The sequence below is a fragment of the Plecotus auritus genome (assembly GCF_963455305.1).
Source record: "Plecotus auritus genome assembly, chromosome: 2".
Taxonomy (NCBI): Eukaryota; Metazoa; Chordata; class Mammalia; order Chiroptera; family Vespertilionidae; genus Plecotus; species Plecotus auritus.
The window spans coordinates 183,925,112-183,946,503 of NC_137771.1; the positions used below are offsets into that span (position 1 = coordinate 183,925,112).

At 50.1% G+C, this 21,392-nt stretch overlaps 2 protein-coding genes across 2 annotated transcripts in view; one reads left to right on the top strand and one right to left on the bottom strand.

The window, feature by feature from the left end:
• Window positions 1-15,439, top strand: part of IGF2BP2 (insulin like growth factor 2 mRNA binding protein 2) — a 152,841-nt gene extending 137,402 nt beyond the window's left edge. Inside the window, exons 12-17 of the mRNA XM_080656167.1 lie at window positions 5,868-5,936; window positions 7,027-7,143; window positions 10,132-10,206; window positions 10,367-10,498; window positions 12,115-12,228; window positions 13,652-15,439. Coding sequence (XP_080512293.1) covers window positions 5,868-5,936; window positions 7,027-7,143; window positions 10,132-10,206; window positions 10,367-10,498; window positions 12,115-12,228; window positions 13,652-13,744 — 600 coding nt within the window. The 3' untranslated portion in view covers window positions 13,745-15,439. The remainder of the gene's footprint in view (window positions 1-5,867; window positions 5,937-7,026; window positions 7,144-10,131; window positions 10,207-10,366; window positions 10,499-12,114; window positions 12,229-13,651) is intronic.
• The window catches only part of SENP2 (SUMO specific peptidase 2), a 97,600-nt gene that overhangs the window by 25,616 nt on the left and 50,592 nt on the right, over window positions 1-21,392 (bottom strand). The gene's annotated exons all lie outside the window — the stretch shown is intronic.

Here is a 21,392-nt window from a genome sequence, read left to right on the forward strand (position 1 = left end):
TCCTCATGTCTGTGCTATGAGATTTGAGAATGACTGAGCTTGGCACAATTCAGTGGCATTGAGACACACCTCATTTCTTAGGAGAAAGAATGTATATACTGCCTACAGAAGGTAACATAAGGCCAGGCTACCCTCTCAACCTAAATACTTAAATGGTGGGGAGACAGGGGAGAGATATAATAAAACAGACCACTTCTAAAATCGATCATCTAAAATAGGGTTCATTGTCTTTTATTTTCCATCTTTTTCTTAATGATTTGTAACAACTGTTTACATATTAAGGCTCTTAACCATTTGTCATATTGTAAATGTTTCTTTCAACAGTTTATAATTTATCTTTGCTTTATTTGTGGTGTCCTGTGCCATAATAATTTAAAATAAATATATTGTGAACAAACTATTGCATGAAGTAAAATGTAAATGTTTCCCACCAGCCTTTCCTTCTCTTACCCAAATTTTACCCACCAACCATTCCCCAGAAATATAACACTACTATGTTTACATGTATTTAAAATGTTTTCTCAGCATATATACAATCATATTATTGAAAAATACAAATGGAGTGAATTAGAAGTTATTTTTTATGTTTTATCAGCATCTTTCCATAGCTGGACCTAATTCTCCTTAATGGTTACATAGTATTCCATTGGATGAATTTATTACAGTTTTTCTAATCAGCACATGATTTTTAGACATTTAGGTTGTTTCCAGGTTTTCTTTGCTACAGAGAGTGTAGAAATGAATATCTGTATATATAAGTCTTTGCACAAGTATGTGAGTATGAAAATTCTCTAAAAAAAATACTACATCCAAGGGGAGGTGCAATTAAAATTCTCACAGATTTCCCGTCAACAGAATTCATGCGGGAATTTTAAGAATGAAGGTAGCTAAATCATTGATGTTCCCTTTATGGATTTCTTGCCTCTGATGTCATGCTAAGAAAGGAGCCTTCTCCCATCCCTGTGTTTACGTATCGTGATTTTTAGTTGCTGGTTTTGGGGAATTGTTGCTTATATTTACATCTGTAACTCATATGGAATTTATTTTGACTTATACTTTGAGATAGGAATCTGGCTTTGTTTTGGTTTTGGTTTTTCCCAAATGGATAGCCAATTTTCCCAAAATCATTTCTTGAGTAATGTACCCTCTTATCACTCAACTTGAAATATCAGCTTTGCCATGCACTAAATTCCCACTTAGTCATTCCTGGACTCTGTCCCATTATTCATTTTGTTTTTACACTGTGATTACTATAGCTTTATATTCTCTGTGAAAGTTTTAACAGCAGGCTTCTCTCAAAGAATGAATTGGAAGGTTGACTAACTTTTACTACGCCTGGGAAATTAAAGAATATGTAGGTATTTTCTGTTTCTTGAAGATTTGATAAGACCTATCTGTGAAACATCTTGGCCTCTAGCCATTCGTAAGCTTTTTTATTTCTATAAGTTGTTGGCATGGTTTTGTTGATTTATCTTTTTCTTAAAAGTATTCATTCCAGCCTGGCCAGCTTGACTCAGTGGTTGAGCTTCGACCTATGAAGCAGGAGGTCATGGTCCGATTCCCAGTCAGGGCACTTGCCCCGATTTCGGGCTCGGTCCTAGTTTAGAGCAGGTACAGGAGGCAACCGATTGATGTTTCTCTCCCACATCAATGTTTCTCCCTCTCTCTCCCCCCTTCCTCTCTCTCTAAAAGCAATGAAAACATACGGGTTTTTACTTCACTAGTCATGTTTTTTATCTGTGTCCAAGACCAATCTGCTTCTCTGATGGGTCTTTCCTCATGGCAGTCTACTCACGCACTGTCCTCTTCAATCTCACTAAGAAAGCAGGTGACTCTTAAAAAAAATTCTCCCCCTTTCTGATTTAATTCACTGGGGCCATCTGCTTGCCTCGCTCCCCTCTTTCATGCTGCTGAGTCTCTACATACGTCTGATGAGTTTTCATTTTTCATTCACATATTCAATAAACTCAACAGAGCTCTAACATCTAAACATATTAGAGCTTTTTCAAAACTTGCACCATGGGCCCCCCTGACCCAGTGAATTCGGAATGTTCCAGGAGAGCAGTACGGGGTGCAGTGCTCAAGGTCCCAGGCTGCAGAATGAGACAGATTGGCTCTACCTCACGCTAGCTCACCTGGTCCCTGTCAGCTCCAGAGGCTGTTCTAGGCAAGCTCACAGAGGTGAATAAGGAGATGCTTGAACAAGCTGGGTAGAACGGTGCACTTCTGAGTCTTGGAGAGCTCTGTTCATGACCCTGACCCCTCTGGCCAAGTCTACTGCCCTTCCCAGGCCCGTGTCCGTATCCCTCTGCAAAGTGGCATCACGCTGTCATCATACTAAAGCTGCTTAGATTTTTGAACATAATTTGTGTGCCAGGCCATTGTCCTCTCCACTACCTCTCCCCACCCTCCCTCTCCACACCGCCTGATTTCTTCATGCTGCAGAATGTCCCCTAAACCATGCACCAGGTGGTCACAGGAAACAGCTTGGAACGAAGGACCCTATAGCTCTTCCAGAAAAAGTAGTCCCAACTGTTTAAATTTCCCTTTTCAATTTTCAAAAGTGTGTTTGGTATATACTCTTCTACCTACCCCCACCCCGCCCCAGCATAGTCAAGCATAGGGGAAAAGCAGACACCAGGTCCCCTCTGACTCAGAATTTGAAAGGAACCATGGATAATAATGAGCATGGCAGGCGGTGGGGCACCCCTAGCAGCGGCACCTTCCCCATCACACCTCCTCTCCTGTCCCCAGGGTCATAATGCTTTTGAAACACTAAAAAATAGAGTAGCTTTCCCATCACAAAATAGCTCGGGACTCTCAAACTGAGACAGTGAGCCCAACTGCCATGTTGGGGTTGAGGCTGCACACTGACCTCCCCCCTCCCTGGGGCCTCGGTCCATCAGATGGCTACAACCTCCTTTCCCACCAAGGAAAACATGGATTTAGGTCGTCAGCAGGTTACCTTTCTGATCGTTATGACTAAGCACGTTTTGAAAGTCCTTTTCCACTTGAGATGATTGATGCCATGTAAGCTTGGGCCGATGGGAAATAGAAAGTATGCTTGGATAAGCCACACGTTTTATCACAAGTAAGTGCTCATTCAATACCCGCGCATTTGGCCATGCGATGCCTGGTGACAGGTTCTTCCTCCTGCGACCTTATACCCATTATACTTGGGATCAATCCGTGTCCACACCAGGGCCCCCAGGGCCCTGCATGGTGCCATCTGCCTGCCTCCCCATCATATCCTGCTGTGCTTTTATTCACTTTTGCGATACTGGCCTCCTTTCTGTTCTTCAAACAGGCCAACCCCTTAACTAGCTCTGGACCTCTGAGAACCGAGCTTCGAATGTTCCCTTCCCCATGCCTTTCCCAAGGCTCCATCCCCTCCCAACTCAAGACGCCACCCTTCCAGGGGTCCTCCCGGATCCCTCTAGCTAAATCACCATCCCATCCCTCATCCCGCAGCTCCCCTTCCTCACACCGCCCTATTCATTTTCTTCACAGTAATTGTCTGCCTCCCCAGTAGAACGTAAGACCCATGGCAGCAGTGTGACCTTCTCTGTCTGAATAGCTGTGTCCTAGCACCTAGAACAGTGCTTCACACATAGTAGGTGCTCAAATCTCTTTTGCATGAATGAATGATTGACCCCTCACCAATGTTGTAAGACGTAAATGTTATTTTAGTCCCATCTGTGGGTGAGGTTCAGAAAAGCTGAATAAATTCCTACAACTTGTAAAGAGCTGGTGGTTCAGCCTGGGGCCTTCTGAGCCTTCTGACTCCAAAAGCCCCCCTTTTGTACACAAAGGCTAGCGGCAGAGCCTCTGGAAGGTCCTGGCTCCTGCTTGCAGAGTCCAGGGCTCTTTGCACAGTCTTCTAAGCTGTGGTAGCTCAAGAATAACATGGGGAGTGGGGAATCTGTTCTTTTTAATCCTTTTAAAGCTCATTCTCTCCCCAAGTGGTAGATCTACATTTAATAGTGTTTATGTTGAGAGGATTTGAACTCGGAATAGCAGCCACACTGTGCAGCCTGTGTGTTCTTGACCTTACATGAGTTTCTGGAAAAGGCAAATTACAGTTCAAAAGAATTATTTTTGCTCTGAGGGCTGTCCAGGTAAGAAGAGGGCAGAAGTGTCCTTTCCCCAAGCTAGAGCTTTGTCTGAGCAGAAAACCTGCAGCAGTTCTGCCCCCACCTGCCATGGCCCAGGACAGCCCCCAGAACAGGGACCTGCACAGAGAGGGGTCTGGAGCTGACGCTCTTCAAGAAAAGCAGGACCAAGTGAGCCAAACAATTGGAGGTTTGCAAGAGAACGCTGGTCTCATAACCCCCTCTTGTGGGCATTAGGTGTCACTGCAGCCTCTTTCTACGTCTCGAAAGTAAAGGCTTGTGCTAGTCGCTTCTATAAGCCCCAAAGGTGCTCTGGGCACCTAGAACACCTTTGGGAGGCACTCCCCACAGAGCTTGCACCTCTCTTTCTCTGAGGCCAGTCTGCTTTCCGAGCTCAAACAGGGAACAGTTTCATTTTGTCCCTTAATGTGCCGTAAGGCAAAGTTGTGATCTGGAGCTCAGAGTCCGGCTGGAGATTCAGGAGACGAGGGAACCAGATTTGCTCAAGGGCCCTCGAGTGAAAGCTGGGACCCTTAACTCCCAAGCCACCTCCGTGTCTGACCACTGTTGGAGTGGGCTTCCTGGGAGGCTTCTCACAGGGCAGGTGTGAGGGATTGGTGCCCAGAGCCCAGCTTTCTGTGATGGGCATGTCGGCGTTTACGTGGCTGTGTGTAAAGCACATTTCACCTGCCTTTGGTAACTGGCCAGCATCCTGCCTAAAAGAATATACAAAAGAAGCCCTGGTCGGTTAGTGTCTGCCTGCGGACGAAAGGGTCGCAGGTTGGATTCCTGGTCAAGGGCATGTATCTTGGTTGCAAGTGTGATCCCCAGATCCAGTCGGGGTGCATGTGGGAAGCAGCCAATCAATGTGTCTCTCTCACATTGATGTTTCTCTCTCCCTTACCCCTTCTTCCTCCCTTCCACTCTCTCAAAAAAAAAAAAAAAAAAAAGTGGAAAAATATCCTCGGGGGAGGATTAACTATATATACACATAAAATCAAGACATATTCCTGTTTCCAGGACTATTGTGAGGATTAAAAGCGTTTCAGAGTAGATGTGAAGTATCTATCACAGTGCCTAGTGCTAGTAGGTTTTCAATAAAAAAGCAGCTCCTGGGGAGGGGCGGGGCTGTCAATTGGGGAAAAAGAAGACACATGTAAAACTTTAGACAATAATAATAATAGCAGCTCCTTTTAAATGTAATTCTCCTAAAGCCCAGTTCTCTTCTATCCACATCTGCCCTCCTGTCCCCTGCCTCTCCTTCCCCACTCTCACACACATGATTTATTCATTCTCTTCCTCTCCTTCAATCTGTTTGTAAGTTTCTCTCTTCTCAGCCTCCCCATTCCTTCTGAAACGCTGTGATGAGCTCACTGATCTCATTTCCCAGGAGCATCTCTGCTTGTTCTGTGTGACTCCTGGGTATTGTCCTTGCACCATGTGGGGGGGGGTGCGGGGGGGGGGAGTGTGGGTGTGTGTGTGGCGGGGGTTGGGGGCGGGGGTGCGCGCGCATGTACTGGCGCCCGTGGTAAGTTCCTAGGAGTCAGAAACGTCTCAACTAAAACTGCTAAACCCTCGGCTGGCCCAGCGCTCTGAGGGGGAAGGTGGCGCAGGGATCCCAGTGCCGCAGGAAGGTGTGCGGGCGGGACAGTGAGGCCTGGCAGAGAGCTTGGGTTGCGTGGGTAACCTTGCTGCCCCGAGTTTGGTGAGTGTCCCCGAGCGCACCGCTGACTGGCCCTTTTTCTCCTGCTGCAGACGCACTCGGGATACTTCTCCAGCCTGTACCCCCCTCACCAGTTCAGCCCGTTCCCGCAACATCACTCCGTAAGTGCCCCTCGCTTCAGCCCATCCGCCCCTCCCCTCGCCTGTGGCTGGCACCTCGTAGCCCTGGTGGACTGACTGGGGAATGTTCGCGGTGTGAGTGCTGGGTGCTGTGCTCCAGTCGCCCTGGAATGGCACACCACAGGGGTCCGCGCACCCACTGCTTGCGCTCTAGTGCGCAAAGGCTCTTCAACGCGCTCTAGTGCGCAAAGGCTCTTAAACGCGCTGGTGCTGCCCGCTCAACGGCCGGGAATGCTCACAGGCCTGTCGGTGCCGGTGCGAAAAGTGGCGCAAATGAGTGGTCAGCGGGTCCAACCAGGAGGTTGTGTTGGGCTAAAGACCAGAGTTTTCAGAGATCTCTGAACAAAGTCCGGCAAATGGGGTCCTTTTATTTCTGTGAACCCCGTGGCACAGACCCCTGTGGCCTCACCCATGTCTCTGGGCTGTCACCAGGCAGCTGGCCAGGCACCGTCTAGTGCAGTGGTCGGCAAACTCATTAGTCAACAGAGCCAAATATCAACAGTACAACGATTGAAATTTCTTTTGAGAGCCAAATTTTTTAAACTTCTAACGCCACTTCTTCAAAATAGATTCGCCCAGGCCGTGGTATTTTGTGGAAGAGCCACACTCAAGGGGCCAAAGAGCCGCATGTGGCTCACCAGCCGCAGTTTGCCGACCACTGGTCTAGTGGAAATGCCGTTCCCGGCAGCAAGGCGGCCGGGCAGCTTCCTGTTCCTGCTGACAGAGCCTCCCAGCCCCGTGCTCAGACCAGTCCATTTCATGGTTTCTTGGCTGGAGACAGGCAAGCCACATCATCACACTTGTCTGTGGCAGGAAACCTGTGAATGGACGGCTTCCTGTGTCCAACAAACAGGGGTGAGAGATGCCCAGGAGGCCTTTGCCTTTCGACTGGCGCGTGGTGCTTGCGTGCATTCAGGTTCCTTCTGCAGGCGTCACACCCGCAGAGCTCTAGGCCCCAAAAGAATCCGGCGCCGCTGGGGCCATCTTCTTGGTGGTGGCCCATGGTGGGTGGCCGTAAGTTCCTGCAGGAGCCACCCCCTGGGACGGTCTCGGTCTTGTCTTGCCCTTCCAGTACCCGGAGCAGGAGGTCGTGAATCTCTTCATCCCAACCCAGGCTGTGGGGGCCATCATTGGCAAGAAGGGCACGCACATCAAGCAGCTGGCTCGGTTTGCGGGCGCCTCCATCAAGGTAACGCATCTCTCTCCACAGCGTCTGTGTCCCACCCTCTCCCACCACCACCACCACCACCCATGTTCCTGCTGTCAGTCCCCAGGATGGCAACGCCTACGCCATCCAGGGACAGAGTCCCCCGGGATCGGGACAAGTCGCCTACAGACTTTCCCGCCTGCTCTCATCTCTACCGCTCTCATTCCTTTCTTGTCCAACTAAGAACTGCATTAGGAAAGATATTCATAGCAGAGGAGCCACCCAGTTCTCCCTGGGTTACCCGTCCTGCCCCTGCAGGCTGAGGACTCTTCCCAAACCAAGGGCGTGAACTTAGAGGAGCCGCCGTTCATGCTTAGCAGTTGTCAGTGCATTGAGGCTTTCACTTGGTCTCCACTTCACAAACCCTCGAACTTGGAAAACATAGTTGGAATGAAAAACGCTTTGAAAAGCAGCGGGTGATAAACAAAAAGCCGGTGGCATGAACTGACAGGAAGCCCTGGGACTGCGGAGAGCTCAGGAAGGAAGGCCCCTTGATTGGTGGGAGGGGCCGCGAGTGCAGGCCTCGCTGCAGTCACACACCCACATCCTGCCTCCTCGAGCCCAAGGTGCAGATTCGTCAGGGAAGCTGAAAGGGAAGGATTCTTCGGTCCTGGTCCTGCTCCAAGCCCAGCTATCAGCTCGGACTCACAGGCAGCATGCTGGGCACGTCCCGAGCCTCATGAAACACTTTCGGAAACAGAGGTTCCATTGTTACCTAAAATAACGCGCTGCCATGCGACAACCCGGAATTCCGCACAACCAGTCTCGTGACTGGGAGAGAGAATGCCTGCACTCTCTCCCCGAGAAGAGCTGGATCTCTCCCACAGCAAGTGTGCTGCAGCGAAAAACCAAGGCGAAACCTCTGGGTCGGGCAGAACAAGCATTGCAGTGAGGGCATTAAGGAATTGGTTTTAGGGAAATCCTTTCCCCTCTCAGGCCTCGTTTACCCAACCTGTGAAGTAGACAGGGTGAGAGCCCTGGGGAGGGTGCGGGGTGGGGGAAGGACACAGTGGTGTATCACATGGTGGGGGGCTTGGCACCCAGCAGGTGCGTTGCAGGGAGACCTGGTCCAGGCTGTGCTGGCCCCGCCCCCTGAGTAGGTGTGGAAGACCACAGGGCTGGCTGCACCACCAGGCCCTTCCCCAGTGTTCAGTCCTGTGGTCCAAGGTCCCACGCAGGAGACAATGAGAGGATTTCAACTAAAAAGGACTTGGGGGTCATCTCATCAAATCCTCCTTTTTTTCCCCTAAGGGAGAGTTGGAGGCAGAGGCAGCCAAGGCCGGCAGGGACAGGACTGGCTGTTAGGTGTAAATTTTGAGAACTTACGGGGGCCAATTGCAGAAGTTAGAAACTGGGACCCAGATATTAATGAAGGCTGCAAAGCTAAAGAATGTGAGTACCAACCTAGCCTGTTTAGCTCAGTGGATAGAGCGTTGGCCTGAGGACTGAAGGGTCCTGGGTTCAATTCTGGTCAAGGGCACATGCCCGGGTTGTGGGCTTGATCCCCAGTAGGGGGCGTGCAGGAGGCAGCCGATCAATGATTCTCTCTCATCACAGATGTTTCTCTCTCTCCCTCTCCCTTCCTCTCTGAAATCAATAAATATATTTTTTTAAAAAAAGAATGTAAATGCCAAGACTTGACCAGGTTATGCTATTTTTCTGGTCCAGTGTTTTTCCATATATCCACCTGAGTGCTAGACCAGAATCACTCCCAACAGTCCTTTCTGAAAATGAGAGCTCAGTCCCTTGGGCTTCACCCCACAGCCTCGCTACGCCCCAGAAAGATTGAGTGGTGGTGCATCACTTTGCGGATGGCCTCTGTGGTGGGCAGAGGCAGGGCTGCCCCGGGGACAGGACAGGCTCTGCAGCCTGGCAGCGTGTGGATGCTCCTTATGTTGGGCCAACAACCTGCTCCTTCCCAAGCCCTGTCTCTCTCCAGAGCGTAGAGGAGAGAAAACCAGGGAAGCCAAGTATCTGTGAGAGAAATTGCCCACTTTTTCAAATCAACCTGGTCTTTGCTAGATCGCCTTTACCCCGACGAGTTTTGAAAGCATCTGTCTCTGAAGCAAGCCCTCACACCAGAGAAGCCCCGTCCTGCCTCGCCAGTCCCCAGAGTCCACACCGGGGCACGTTGGGAGAGAGCTTTCCACTAACCAGTACCCGGAAAGGATGGATGGAGCTGAGGTGGGGGAGGTGCACCCCGAGACTGCTCTGGTTACAGGCAAGAGCTGAGCTCCCACTGCTTCACTGCGCAGCACCTGGTCCGCAGGCTTCAGAAGGCCACACACAATCCGGTCGGCAGTGCCAGCCAGGACACCCAGACCCTGGTCTTGCTGCAGCCCCAGCTCACCCTGTGACCTTGGCCGTCACCTCACTTGTCTGGAGCCCATTTGCTTCAGTCATAAAGTGAGGTCTTTACTCCTGGCCCTCCAGAGGGGCCTGTAGAACGCCATCCGCAGCCTCTGGTCTGGGCTGGTGAATGCCCGGCAATGGAGGGTTGGGAGCTTCTCGCAGAATCTGAGCAAGGCAGGCACGAGCCACGAGGAAGTGGACAGGCCAGCAAACCTCATTTGGTCAACGGGCGACGTGAATTAGCCCGCCAGCCGCCTCCGGGCCACACCTGCTCTAGGTCGGCTGTCGCGTGCAGTGGCTGCCTCCGGGTGCTGAGACAGCACCACGGTTACTTTCCTGCAAGCTGGCTCCACGTGGAGGCCTCTGTGGGCCAGTCCTTCCTCCCCTCCAGGCCTTGGGTCAGTTGGCACAGTCTGTCCCTCCCTTTTCCTAGAGCTTTTGACTCCCTTGATGACAGGAGGCCAGGCTCGCTGGTGGCTTGGGGCAGGAACAGGCAATGACTACTGGCCTGCTGCCAACTCTCCCTGGGCAGCCAAACACCCAGTGAATTCCTGTGCCCCAGAGTGGAGGCTGGGGGATGCAGCTAAGCAGCAGCATTGTCCTTTCCTTGAACTGCAGATTGCCCCAGCGGAAGGCCCAGACGTCAGCGAAAGGATGGTCATCATCACCGGACCGCCAGAAGCCCAGTTCAAGGTCAGTGCGGTCTTGGGAGGTGGCGGGAGCAGCCCCCCACGCCTGTGCACGGCTTCCTGGGCCTGGGTGTGCAGCTGCTGGCTCCCCATTCCCGCAGCCACACTGCTGAAGCCGCGGACTGGCAGCTGTGCGACCCGTCCGTCCTGTCTCGCTCTCTCAGGCTCAGGGGCGGATCTTTGGGAAACTGAAAGAAGAAAACTTCTTTAACCCCAAAGAGGAGGTGAAGCTGGAAGCCCACATCAGAGTGCCCTCTTCCACTGCTGGCCGGGTGATCGGCAAGGGCGGCAAAACGGTGAGTGTGCTCAGAGCTGGCTTCACCTCGGGGCTGACTCTCCGCCAGGCCTGACTCCCCTCAGACCCCATTGGCTCTGCAAGAACCAAATGTAACGAGCAGCACTCGGAGCCGAGGGCCCCAGTCCATGGTGCTGCTAGAGCCCAGTGTGTATGCCCAGACCACCAGGGTCCTGTGCCCAGGGGCACCGCCTCCGGGACCTGCCGGGGAATGGTCTCCACCCCCTGAGCACGGGAGGCTGCCTCCTGCCTCTCTATATCCACACGCAGCAGCGGGAAACTGACAGGGAGGAGAGCCACACCCCTTTGGCTGACCACCGTCTTCATTGAATTTCACACTCCTGGCCCGCAGCCTTGAGTGTCCTACAGAACTCTCTCTACTCTTGAAAGTCTCCCCATAGATGCCCAGAGGCCCTAACTCTCCTGCAGATTCCGTCTTCCTGTTATTTCCCAGACCTGGCCGTCTGCAGCCCGGAGTAGTTTAGCAGCAGGGTGTGGGTGAGAAGGAAATCGTTTTGTAATAAAATATTCAAGGTTTTAGCCTGAAGGTGGCGATACCACAGTGCAATTTGAAAAGCAACAGAGAATGAGCTCTGCAGCCTTTAGATATGAGCCGTCTGCCAGACCCAGGTGTGCGCTGGAGTGCAAGCTACCCACCTGGAGGGGACATGGCCTCTGGGATGTTCCCTGAGAGCCTGTGCTGGCTGGCAGAGTGCCGTGCGAGGTGGCAGGGATTCGGGAGGTCGCTGTGGGCCTGAGTGAGTGTGTGTGTGTGCGTGCGCGTGTGTGTGTGCGCGTTCCTTAGATAAAAGCTCTTCAAGGAATCACAGCCAAGTTCTAGATAGAACGAGTTACCTTCAGGCAAAAGAGTGAAGCCGTGTGGCAGCGTGTTGCTCCCCACATCCAGAGATGCGGTCAACATCCAGGGACATGCGCCGAGCTCTAGGCAAGTTGGCGTGCAGTGGGCAAAAGGAAGCAGATAAGACCACAAGGGCGTAGAATCCTGCGTCCTTCAAGGTCCTATTTGGTCATTTTAGAACCAGTCACTGAGTTCTGTGTGCACCCATCTCCCCCACTGTCAACTGTCTTACGTGTGCGTGCTCAGCTCTGGGACAGGGCCGAGGCCACGGCGCAAACCCTCAGGAGCGTGGTGCTACTGCAGCGGGTGAGGGCACCTGCAGGGGCAGGACCCACGGCCTGGAGGCCTCACAAGGAGGTGGGCCTGGCCGAGTGGCAGGGAGAACACAATCACCCAGGATAGGAACAGCATGAGCAAGACTCCGAGGCAGGAATGAGGATGAAGGGTCCTTAGCTGTCCAGCAGTGATTTCATCCCTGGGTTATTGGGAGCCGGGGGCCCAGGGAGCGTGGGCGGGGACCACTCTGGTGGGAACTGCAGAATGAAAATTCAGCCCCATGGAGCAGCTCCATGGACTCAGGGGGTGGACTTCCTCTCCCTGTCCTGGAGCCCCCCGGGGCCCCAACCAGCAGGGCCCCAGGTAACCAGGGTGGGAAGGCCCAGGAGTGTGCCAGACTGAAGGAAAGGTGGGCACCTCCACCTCCTTGCACTTCACTCCCCTCCCCTCTCCCCCCTGAGCCCACCTTTCTCCCTTCCCAGGTGAATGAACTGCAGAACCTAACCAGCGCAGAGGTCATCGTGCCTCGTGACCAAACGCCGGATGAAAACGAGGAAGTGATTGTCAGAATTATTGGGCATTTCTTTGCTAGCCAGGTACCGTGCTGTGAGGGTCTGGTCCTTCTTGCCAGTCTCTTTTCAACTCTGACTAAGCTGGTGGTGGCCCGTCAGGTGGCCCCCGCCACTGCACATACCCACAGCCCCAACCCCGCCCCCGAGGTGGAACCTCCCCCCGGCCCTTCAGGCACCACCGCAGGGCAGGGTGGCTGTTCCCCACCTGCTCACCACCCCTGCCCCCGGGCATGCCACAGAACGCTGAGCGTGGGACTTGGGAGTCAAGCCAAGCACATTTCAAACCCCGAAATGAACAAGTGTGAGAACTCGGCTCCCCTCGCCCTCCGGCTCAGGCCTGACAGCCTCCCTTTGCTGGGAGACATACCCCGGAAGGGCCCACCCCTAGGTTTCCCGACTGCACCCTGAGAACCATCCTGGGTGCCAAAATCTCACCATTCAGGGTTCAATGCTCCTTACAGCAGACTCTCCTTATCTCTTACCTCTACTTTTCCAAGTCATTACCACCACCACCACCTCCACCCCCAGGACACAGAGCCGCCACACAGCTGCTTCTCTTTCATTCAGAAGGGCCAGCTCTTTTTGATGCTTTTTGTTGGCTGGGTTTGGGGATGGAGCAATCTCGGTCCTTGTCTTAAGCCCACGAAGGCAGTCTAAGCTAAGCTGACATCCAAGGTGTGTCTGAGCAGTCAGCCTGCTCTCCCAAGGCTGTGCCTTTAAAAAAAAAGGCACATTATTATTGATTTCAGATAGGGAGAGAGAGAGAGAAACATCAATGATGAGAGGGAATCATTGAACGGCTGCTTTCTGCACGCCCCTTACTGGGGATCGAGCCCATAACCCAGGCATGTGCCCTTGACCGGAATCGAACATGGGACGTTCAGTCCACAGGCCAACGCTCTATCCGCTGAGCCAGCTAGGGCTATGCCTTTGCCTGGAGCAGTGGTCGGCAAACTCATTAGTCAAACAGAGCCGCAGTTTGCCGACCACTGGCCTAGAGACCTGACTGTCCCGGGAGAGCACCTGCCACTGCGGCTGCCCCACCCCAGCGCCCCCAGTGCCCCCGGCTGTCTGAGCCACAGGTTCCCGCAGTGGGTGGGCAGCACCGGGAGCTGTGTGTGTAGTTGGGAGGGGGATGCCCTCTGACCTCTGCAAGTTCCCCTGGTCACTGGTTTCTGCTTCCTGGCCTATCTGTCCAGCAACTAGCTGGAAGCTTGGGGGGTTCCACCCCCTCATCCTTGACCCAGCAGCCTTGAGGTTGAGTGGTGGTGGGGGCGGGGGGGGAACTCTGCCACTTTACTTCCAGGCAGAAAAGGACCCGTAGAAAGGGCTTTAAGTGGGTGGGTGACACTTTGCAGAGCTTAGCACCTCCTTTCCCCAAGGCTCACCCCCATCGCTCATCCTGAGAACTGGGTTCCTTTTCTCCGCTCACCCCCTCCCGCTGCAGACCGCCCAGCGCAAGATCAGGGAAATCGTACAACAGGTGAAGCAGCAGGAGCAGAAATACCCTCAGGGAGTCACCTCACAGCGCAGCAAGTAAGGCTCCCACAGGCACCAGCAAAACAACGGATGAATGTAGCCCTTCCAACACCTGACAGAACAAGACCAAACACAGCCAGCCAGATCGGGAGCAAACCAAAGACCATCCTGAGGAATGAGAAGTCTGCGGAGGCACAAGGGCTCTGCAGAGGCCCTGAGGACCTGGGGGCCAGGAGGTGGGGGGCGGGGAGGCCAGCGGCTCACGGCCCAGCCTCCCGCCTCCCCGGGCCTCTGCAGGCTGCCCAGCCATCCGCTTCACCGCCCACTCGGATCTCTCCGTAACTCCCACCACGCTATCCCTTTTAGTTGAACTAACATAGGTGAAGGTGTTCAAAGCAAAGCAAAATTCACACCCTTTTCCTTTTGTGGAAAATTGTCTCTGTACATGTGTGTACATATTAGAAGGGGAAAGATGTTAAGATATGTGGCCTGTGGGTTACACAGGGTGCCTGCGGCGTTAATATATTTTAGAAATAATATATCAAATAACTCAACTAACTCCAACTCTTAATCAAGTATTAATTTTTTTTTTCTTTTTAAAGAGAAATCAGGCTTTTCTAGACTTTAAAGAATAAAGTCATTCTTTGGGAGGTCTAATGGTTTAGTAAGGAGCTTCAGGGCCACCCACACAAATCCACCCAGAGGGAAATCTGGTCAGGACACTCGCGGCAGTTCCGGGTCACCTGTGTACGTCAACAGAAGGGATACCGTCCGAAGAGGAAACTCTTCCCCCCCTGTCGAGCTCACACCCATTTCTCTTTGCTTCACGGGTTTTAAACTGGTTTTCGCATACTGCTCTATAATTCTGTCTCTGTTTCTCTCTCCCCGTCCTTCCTCCCCCCCCGCCCCCCGTCCTTCTCCACACCCATCCTTTTAGTCCCCACACCTCTCTGCCTCAGTCCTACTATCTGTGCACCCCCAGGCAAAGCAGTGCTCTGAGTATCACATCACACAGAAGGAACAAAAGCGAACACACAAACCAGCCTCAACTTACACTTGGTTACTCAAAAGAACAAGAGTCAATGGTACTTGTCCTAGCTTTTCAGAAGAGGAAACAGGAACCCATCAAACCAACCAAAACAAAGAAAAACCCCCGCAAAGAAAGAATATATTTTGTCTTTTTTACATTTTGGTGTATAAGCCATCCATTTTCAGCAAAATGATTTCTTTCTTTTGGAAAAAAAAAAATGTGGAAGAAAATAGCAATTTACATGAGGTCGTTGGCCCAGGGCGTTAAATTTACAGATTTTTTTAAAAGAGAAAAACACACAAAAAAAGCTACCTCAGGTGTTTTTTACCTCAGCACCTTGCTCTTGTGTTTCCCTTAGAGATTTTGTAAAACTGATAGTTGGAGCATTTTTTTATTTTTTTAATAAAAATGAGTTGGAAAAAAAATACGATATCAGCTGCCAGCCCGGAGAAGGTGTCAGTCTAGTGTGCACCGCCCGCTGTGCATCGCCTCCCGCCAGCCAGGAGCCCACGTGGCCTTCTTTTGGACAAACCTCGAAAACATTATTAAAAAAGAAAGATGACAGGAGACACAGAGAAGATGTTGGAGATGTCCTGAATCTCACTAGGGTACGTGCCATTAGGGCTTTTGCGCTAAAGGATGGACATGTACTGGTTTCTGTGAACAAGCCATTTTACCATCAGACTGCAATGCCAGTTTCCTCTACTGCAAACAGTGTTCTGTGATAAAAACAAAAACAAACAAACAAAAAAAAAGAAATATATCCAGCTAACAAGATCCCGGTGTCTTGGTCTCTTATTTCGAGAAGCATTGCCTGCCCCAAGGGGTCAGCCGAGTTCCAGCTCCGAGGGGACTTGGGAAGCGGGTGGCCCGTACCTTCAGGGCGGGCCGGCTCTTCCTGGGAGGTGGCTGGGAGAAGCTAAGTGCGGTCTCCAGACCAGCAGCATCATTAGCTCCGGGGAACTTTTTAGAAATGCGGGTTCTTGGGTTCCACCTTGAACCAAATTCTGGAGGTGGGGCCCCGCAGTCCGTTTCAGCAGGCCCTCCAGGTGACTCCCACTGGTGCTCAAGTTTGAGAACCACAGAACCAGAGGGATGGGCTGTGTGTCAAGTGAGGTAAGACCAGCCCTGTCCTTAATGAACTTGAAGCCTGGCCAGGGAAGGAGTTTATCTTTCGGGGGGCAGGAGGGGAGAAGAGGGAGGATGATGTGTCTGACAATTCAAGGGAAGAGGTACTTCCCTGCTCCCCAGAAACCACGCTGAAAGTGGTCCAGGAGGTCTGAACAGGTGGATGAGAGCGGTCCTGCTCCCTTATGAGCCCATGTTCTTAGAGCCGTGGGCTCCACCATAGATTGCTGGCTGCTAAAAGCCCAAGCAGCTCAGGAATGAAGAGTTGATACTTGACTGCCAGGGGTGGTCAGTCAGGCTTTTGGGGGTGACGGCTCAAAGCCCAGCAGGGACGGGCAGGGGTGAACTGATGGGTTCCACAGTGGCCACATCCCCCTTCTAACAAACTGAGGGCTCCTAACTCACTTAAAATGTGTTCTTTGCCTATGTCCCCTCCACACTCCTGATTTTCCTTTCATTTTCAATATCTGATGCTGATTTTAAAGTTTTTTGTGTAGAAGCCGGCAGTTCCTCACTGCTGTGGTTGGCATTGGATATGGGCAGGGACATGCTGTCCCCTCATGTGGCCATTAGAAACCCAAGTATCTGTGGCTTCATCTCCCTCCCCACTCAGGACTCAAGCCCACTGGCCTCAGAAGAGGAAATGGAACATAGTCTGCCGGCCCGAGAGAAGCCAGGCTCCTGACAATCGGGGTTATTTCTCAAAACTGTTCCCCGGGTTGAGGTGTGCATGTCAGATGAACAGCCAGAAAAACGGCATGCCCTTAAAGGAAGGGCTTTAAATGTAGGCCTGAGGGCTTGGTGATCAATCTGTCAGGATGTGGAGGAATCTAGGCAGGAGAGGAGTCAACGCAGGAACCCTCTTGGCTCTGCTGCTCAGATTTCCTTCCTTGGCCTTTATTCAGGTGGCAAAGTTGGAGGTTTAACTCCAGCTCCTAAGCTGCCCGTTTCCAAAATACGTGTCTGAACATATGAGAGAAAGACAGGTGAGGAGGTGTTCACAGATGCCCTACTTGCTGTGGGACAAAGCACCCAGAAGTTGTCCCAAGGTTGCAGCAATGGAGCGGTAGGGCGGGGGGGGGGGGGGTGAGGAGGGGGAGCCACACGGAGAGGCAGAAGGCAGGAATGAGGCCAGCAGGCTTGTTCCTAGCCAAGGTGTTCTCTCAGCCCGTTTTCTGAGGGCCCGGGTGCTGGGTTGTTTGGCACTTGATGCAGGCACTCCTGAGCTTCCCGAGGGCAGCGTGAGCAGGAGACCATCCTTACAGGACGGGGCCTACCCCGTCTTACCTACATAAGAACAGCCGCCCATGTGTGCCTGGTTCACCACATGTGGACTTGGACAAACTCTATTTCTTTTTCTATAAATCCTAGACTTTTCCTGTCTTGACATGACATCCTGGCCTCCCAGAAAGTCCTAATTGAGCATGACTTTATGAAAAAGTAAAATGGCAGTTGTTAAATGGATACTTAGGTCAATACAAAGATTTTGAAATTCATTAGCCTCTGAGACTCAAAAAGCCCCTCCCTGCTCCTTTGGATGGACCCCCCTGAAAACCCAAGACTCACAGTGGTTTTGAAGGTGCTAACGTCTCACTAGGTGTGGTAAGGAGGCCTGAACATCCCTTCTGTCCTAGTTAATCTCCCCCACCCCCCAGCTCTGCCTCGAGACCACTCCTCCAACATGGAGTTCTGCCCGGGAAGGATGGCAGGCTGGCTGCAGAGTAGAAGAGGGTTCCAGCAGAGAAGTTACAAACTTGAGAAAAGGGAGAATCAATAGAGGTTTAGGGGGGTTTCAACCAAGAACCAAAGGAAATGAGTAACCACAGATAGAAGGCATCTTGACAGGATGGGCAAAGGTGGGGAAAAACACTGGACTTCTAAGGGAAGCAGGGCTCCCATTTGGGATGGAAGTGACCCAGTGACTGATGAGACAGATATGTGATACCGACTGGAGTATGAAAAGCTTTTGGCATAGTCATTCCTACATCCCTGGGGAAGGAAGTAGGCAAGAGAAGCATCCCCATGGTAACAATTATGAAAAGCCCACAGTAGGTATTTAGAGATTAGCCTGAATTGTATATGTATCCAAATCTCTCATTGTCTACAGCCTGATGGAGATTTCTTTGGCCTGCTATCACTAGTAAATTCTCCTGATGTTTACTGTCAATTTTTGCTGCTGCCTTTTCTTTCAGCATTCCCCTTAAGGTGCTGGTGAATTGAAATTTAAGACATCCTACATATGGGCTAATTTTCTATTCTAGCTCACATCAGCCACATCCAGGTGCTGTCTTTCTAGAAGCCAGGAGTGTTAATAGCTCTCTCAGGAAGAGCTGATATAAAGAGAAAAGCTCAGAGAACAAAATTATACTCCAGCTACCTCAGTGCTCCTTGTATTCTCTTGTGAAAGCACGATGCACAGATGCAAGGCAGTTTGTTCCCATGAGTGACTTTGAGGGCACTGCCTCTAATCTCAGGTGTGGCTGACAGACAAGAACATTCCCATTTGCCTCCAATAACCTTTAGTGATCAGGACAACCAAAGACTATTTTATTTGGAGCTGGTATTAGTTTCCTGAGATTGCTGTGGCTACCACAAATTTGATGGATTAAAATAACAGAAATTTATCTTCTTACGGTCCTGGAGCCCCAAGTTCAAAATCAAGGTGTCAGCTGGGCCATGTTCCCCCTGAAGGCTCTGCCAACGTGGGTGGCTCCAGGCTTTCTTGGCTTGTGGAAGTAACACTCCAGTCTCTGCATCCAGTCTCATCGCCTCCTCTTTCAGTTAAAAACAAATATAACAACCTCCAAACACAAGTTTATAAAATAACAGAGCCTGCCCAGACCACCATTACTGTAACACTGGGTGTCTTTCTCCAGATTCTGCTTTAGATGCATAAACAGATTCCCTCCCCACCCCCCCCCCCCCAAAAAAAATGGGCATAAAATTCAACAGTGCCCAGGCCCATTTTATTGCCTCCTCTTCTGTCACAAAACTCCCTCTGCTTTTCTCTTACACAGCATGTAATTGCACTTAGGGCCTCCCCAATGATCCAGGGTAAATTCCTCAAGATCTTTAATCACATCATTTGCCATAGAAAGTAATATTCAGTGTGGTGATTGCGGGGGAGCGGGGGGAGCGGGGGGAGCGGAAGCGGGTATAGGGGGATAAATGGTGACGGGAAAATAAAGTAATATTCACAGATTCCAGGGATTGATATGGACTTAGGTTCTCAGAGGCCACCATTCAGCCCACTGTATATCCAGATTAGAAGACTATAATAAAGTATTTTTGAAACAGAGAAATTTGATATGAACTATTAGATGATATTGCCAATTATTAATTTTGTTAGATGGTAAAAATAACATGGACTTTTTTTAAAAGTTAGGGAGACATTCTTAAGTATTGAGCGAGAATGGCATGTCAGGATTTTGCTTTAAAATACTCCAGGCCCTCTTGTCCCCTCTGAATAAAAGGTGAGTCAAGATAAGCCACATTTGCCCAAATGGTATGGCTCAGTGGTTGAGCTCTGACCCATGAACCAGGAGGTCACCATTCAATTCCCGGCCAGACACATTGATCCCCCAGAAGCAGCTGATCAATGATTCTCATCATTGATGTTTCTCTCCCCCCTTCTCCCTTCCTCTGTCTGAAATCAATAAAAAAATTAAAAAAAAAAAAGATGAGCCATTTACTAACTGCTGGAGGGTAATGATTGTGTATGTCTTATAAAATGTAAGTCAATGACTATTTATAATCTCTTGTGCCAGAATAAGTCAAAGTATCAATGGGTGATTTTTCCCCCTGATTTTATTGCTATACATAAGTCAGAAATTTTATTTCTAAGAATTTCTCCTAAGAGCATAACCCAAATATGGTGCAGTGTGGTGTGTACAACAATACTGGATTAAATGAATTACATTATAGCCATACAGTAGAACAATATGCTGTTATTAAAATGTCAATATTTATTGACATGAAAATATGGTCAAAATAAATTAAATGGAGAGGGATTATATAGCCATATATATCTTATCAGTCCATTATTTGTTAATAACAAAAAAATATACATGCGCAAGCATACACAGCACACACACTACTACACATATGGAGGAGTATATGCCAAAGTCCACGATTTATACCAAAATGTTAATACAAAGAGTTATTAACTCTGGATTGGTGAGTTTGCAAAATTCTTACTCTTTGAGTATTTTTTTTTTCTGCTATGAACACCTCGTACAGATATAATTAAGATATAAGTGAGAACCACAGACTTTAGGATCACCACATGATCTTCAGGAAGTAATATGTGTGCTTGGGATGGGGTGGGAAGCAACGCTTGCTTCCAAGAACTCTGTGTTGCCTCTCCTGACACTTTCCAAAGTGTATCCATACACGTTCCACAGGTGTCACAGAGAAGGGCTCAGTGTTCAGGTTTTCAGAAATGGTCAATTAAGACATTAATTCATTGTTTACTATGCATCCCATGGCACACACATTCACTGAGCCATAGAACCCTTAGATCTACATCCTACATAGATTAGGACTTTTACTTAATATACTAGTAGCCCAATGCACAAAGATTCATGCAAGAATGGGCCTTCCTTCCCCTGGCTGCTGTCAGCGCCTTCGCTCTGGCCGGAGCCGCCTTTCTGCCTTCCCATGCTGCCCAGAGGCCCGGAGCGGCTGGGGTGGTGCTGACCGCCTGCGTCCTGCCCCGCCCCCAGCCGCTCAGAGCCTGTGTATGCAAATTAACCCGCCAGCTTTGTTGGTTTAATTTGCATACTCACTCCTGATTGGCTAGTGGGCATCACAAAGATACGGTCAATTAGCATGTTATTCTTATTAGGTAGATTTTAGGAAATATCAATGTAAAACCCTAAAGAACAAGGACTATTTATACCACACATTTCCACTGAGCTTCTGGCCTGTTTTCCTAGATTGATTAATCTCAAAACCACCTCATATTTATCACATCTTTGCAGTCTCAAGCTTTATAGTTTTAAATATAATATGCATCTTGCTGCCAGTTCACTTAGTGTTTTTCAAACTGTGGATTTCCATCTACTAGTGCAGTGGTCGGCAAACTGCGGCTCCCAAGCCACAGTTTGCCGCTCTGTTGACTAATGAGTTTGCCAACCACTGGGATAGGGGCTTAATCACAAGGAACAACAACAGCCTGTAATTATTGGAATCAAGGGTCTAGGTCAGTGGTCGGCAAACTCATTAGTCAACAGAGCGGTAAACTGCGGCTCGCGAGCCGCATGTGGCTCGTGAGCTGCAGTTTGCCAACCACTGTACTAGTGGGTTTAGAAATCAACTTGGTGGTCATAATGCACATTTTTAAAATATCAAGATAAAATTCAGAGGGTAGTAAGAATAAGTAATGTTTTTGTAAAACTTTTGTGTCCACATATACTCACATGACACACAATATCAAATACATTTATTATTGAGTTGCAATAAAAAAGTGAAATCCAATGAATTAGAGATTAATTTATTGGTAAATAGGTAAAATGAACACCTATTTCAAACACCCAAACCCTTTCCTTAT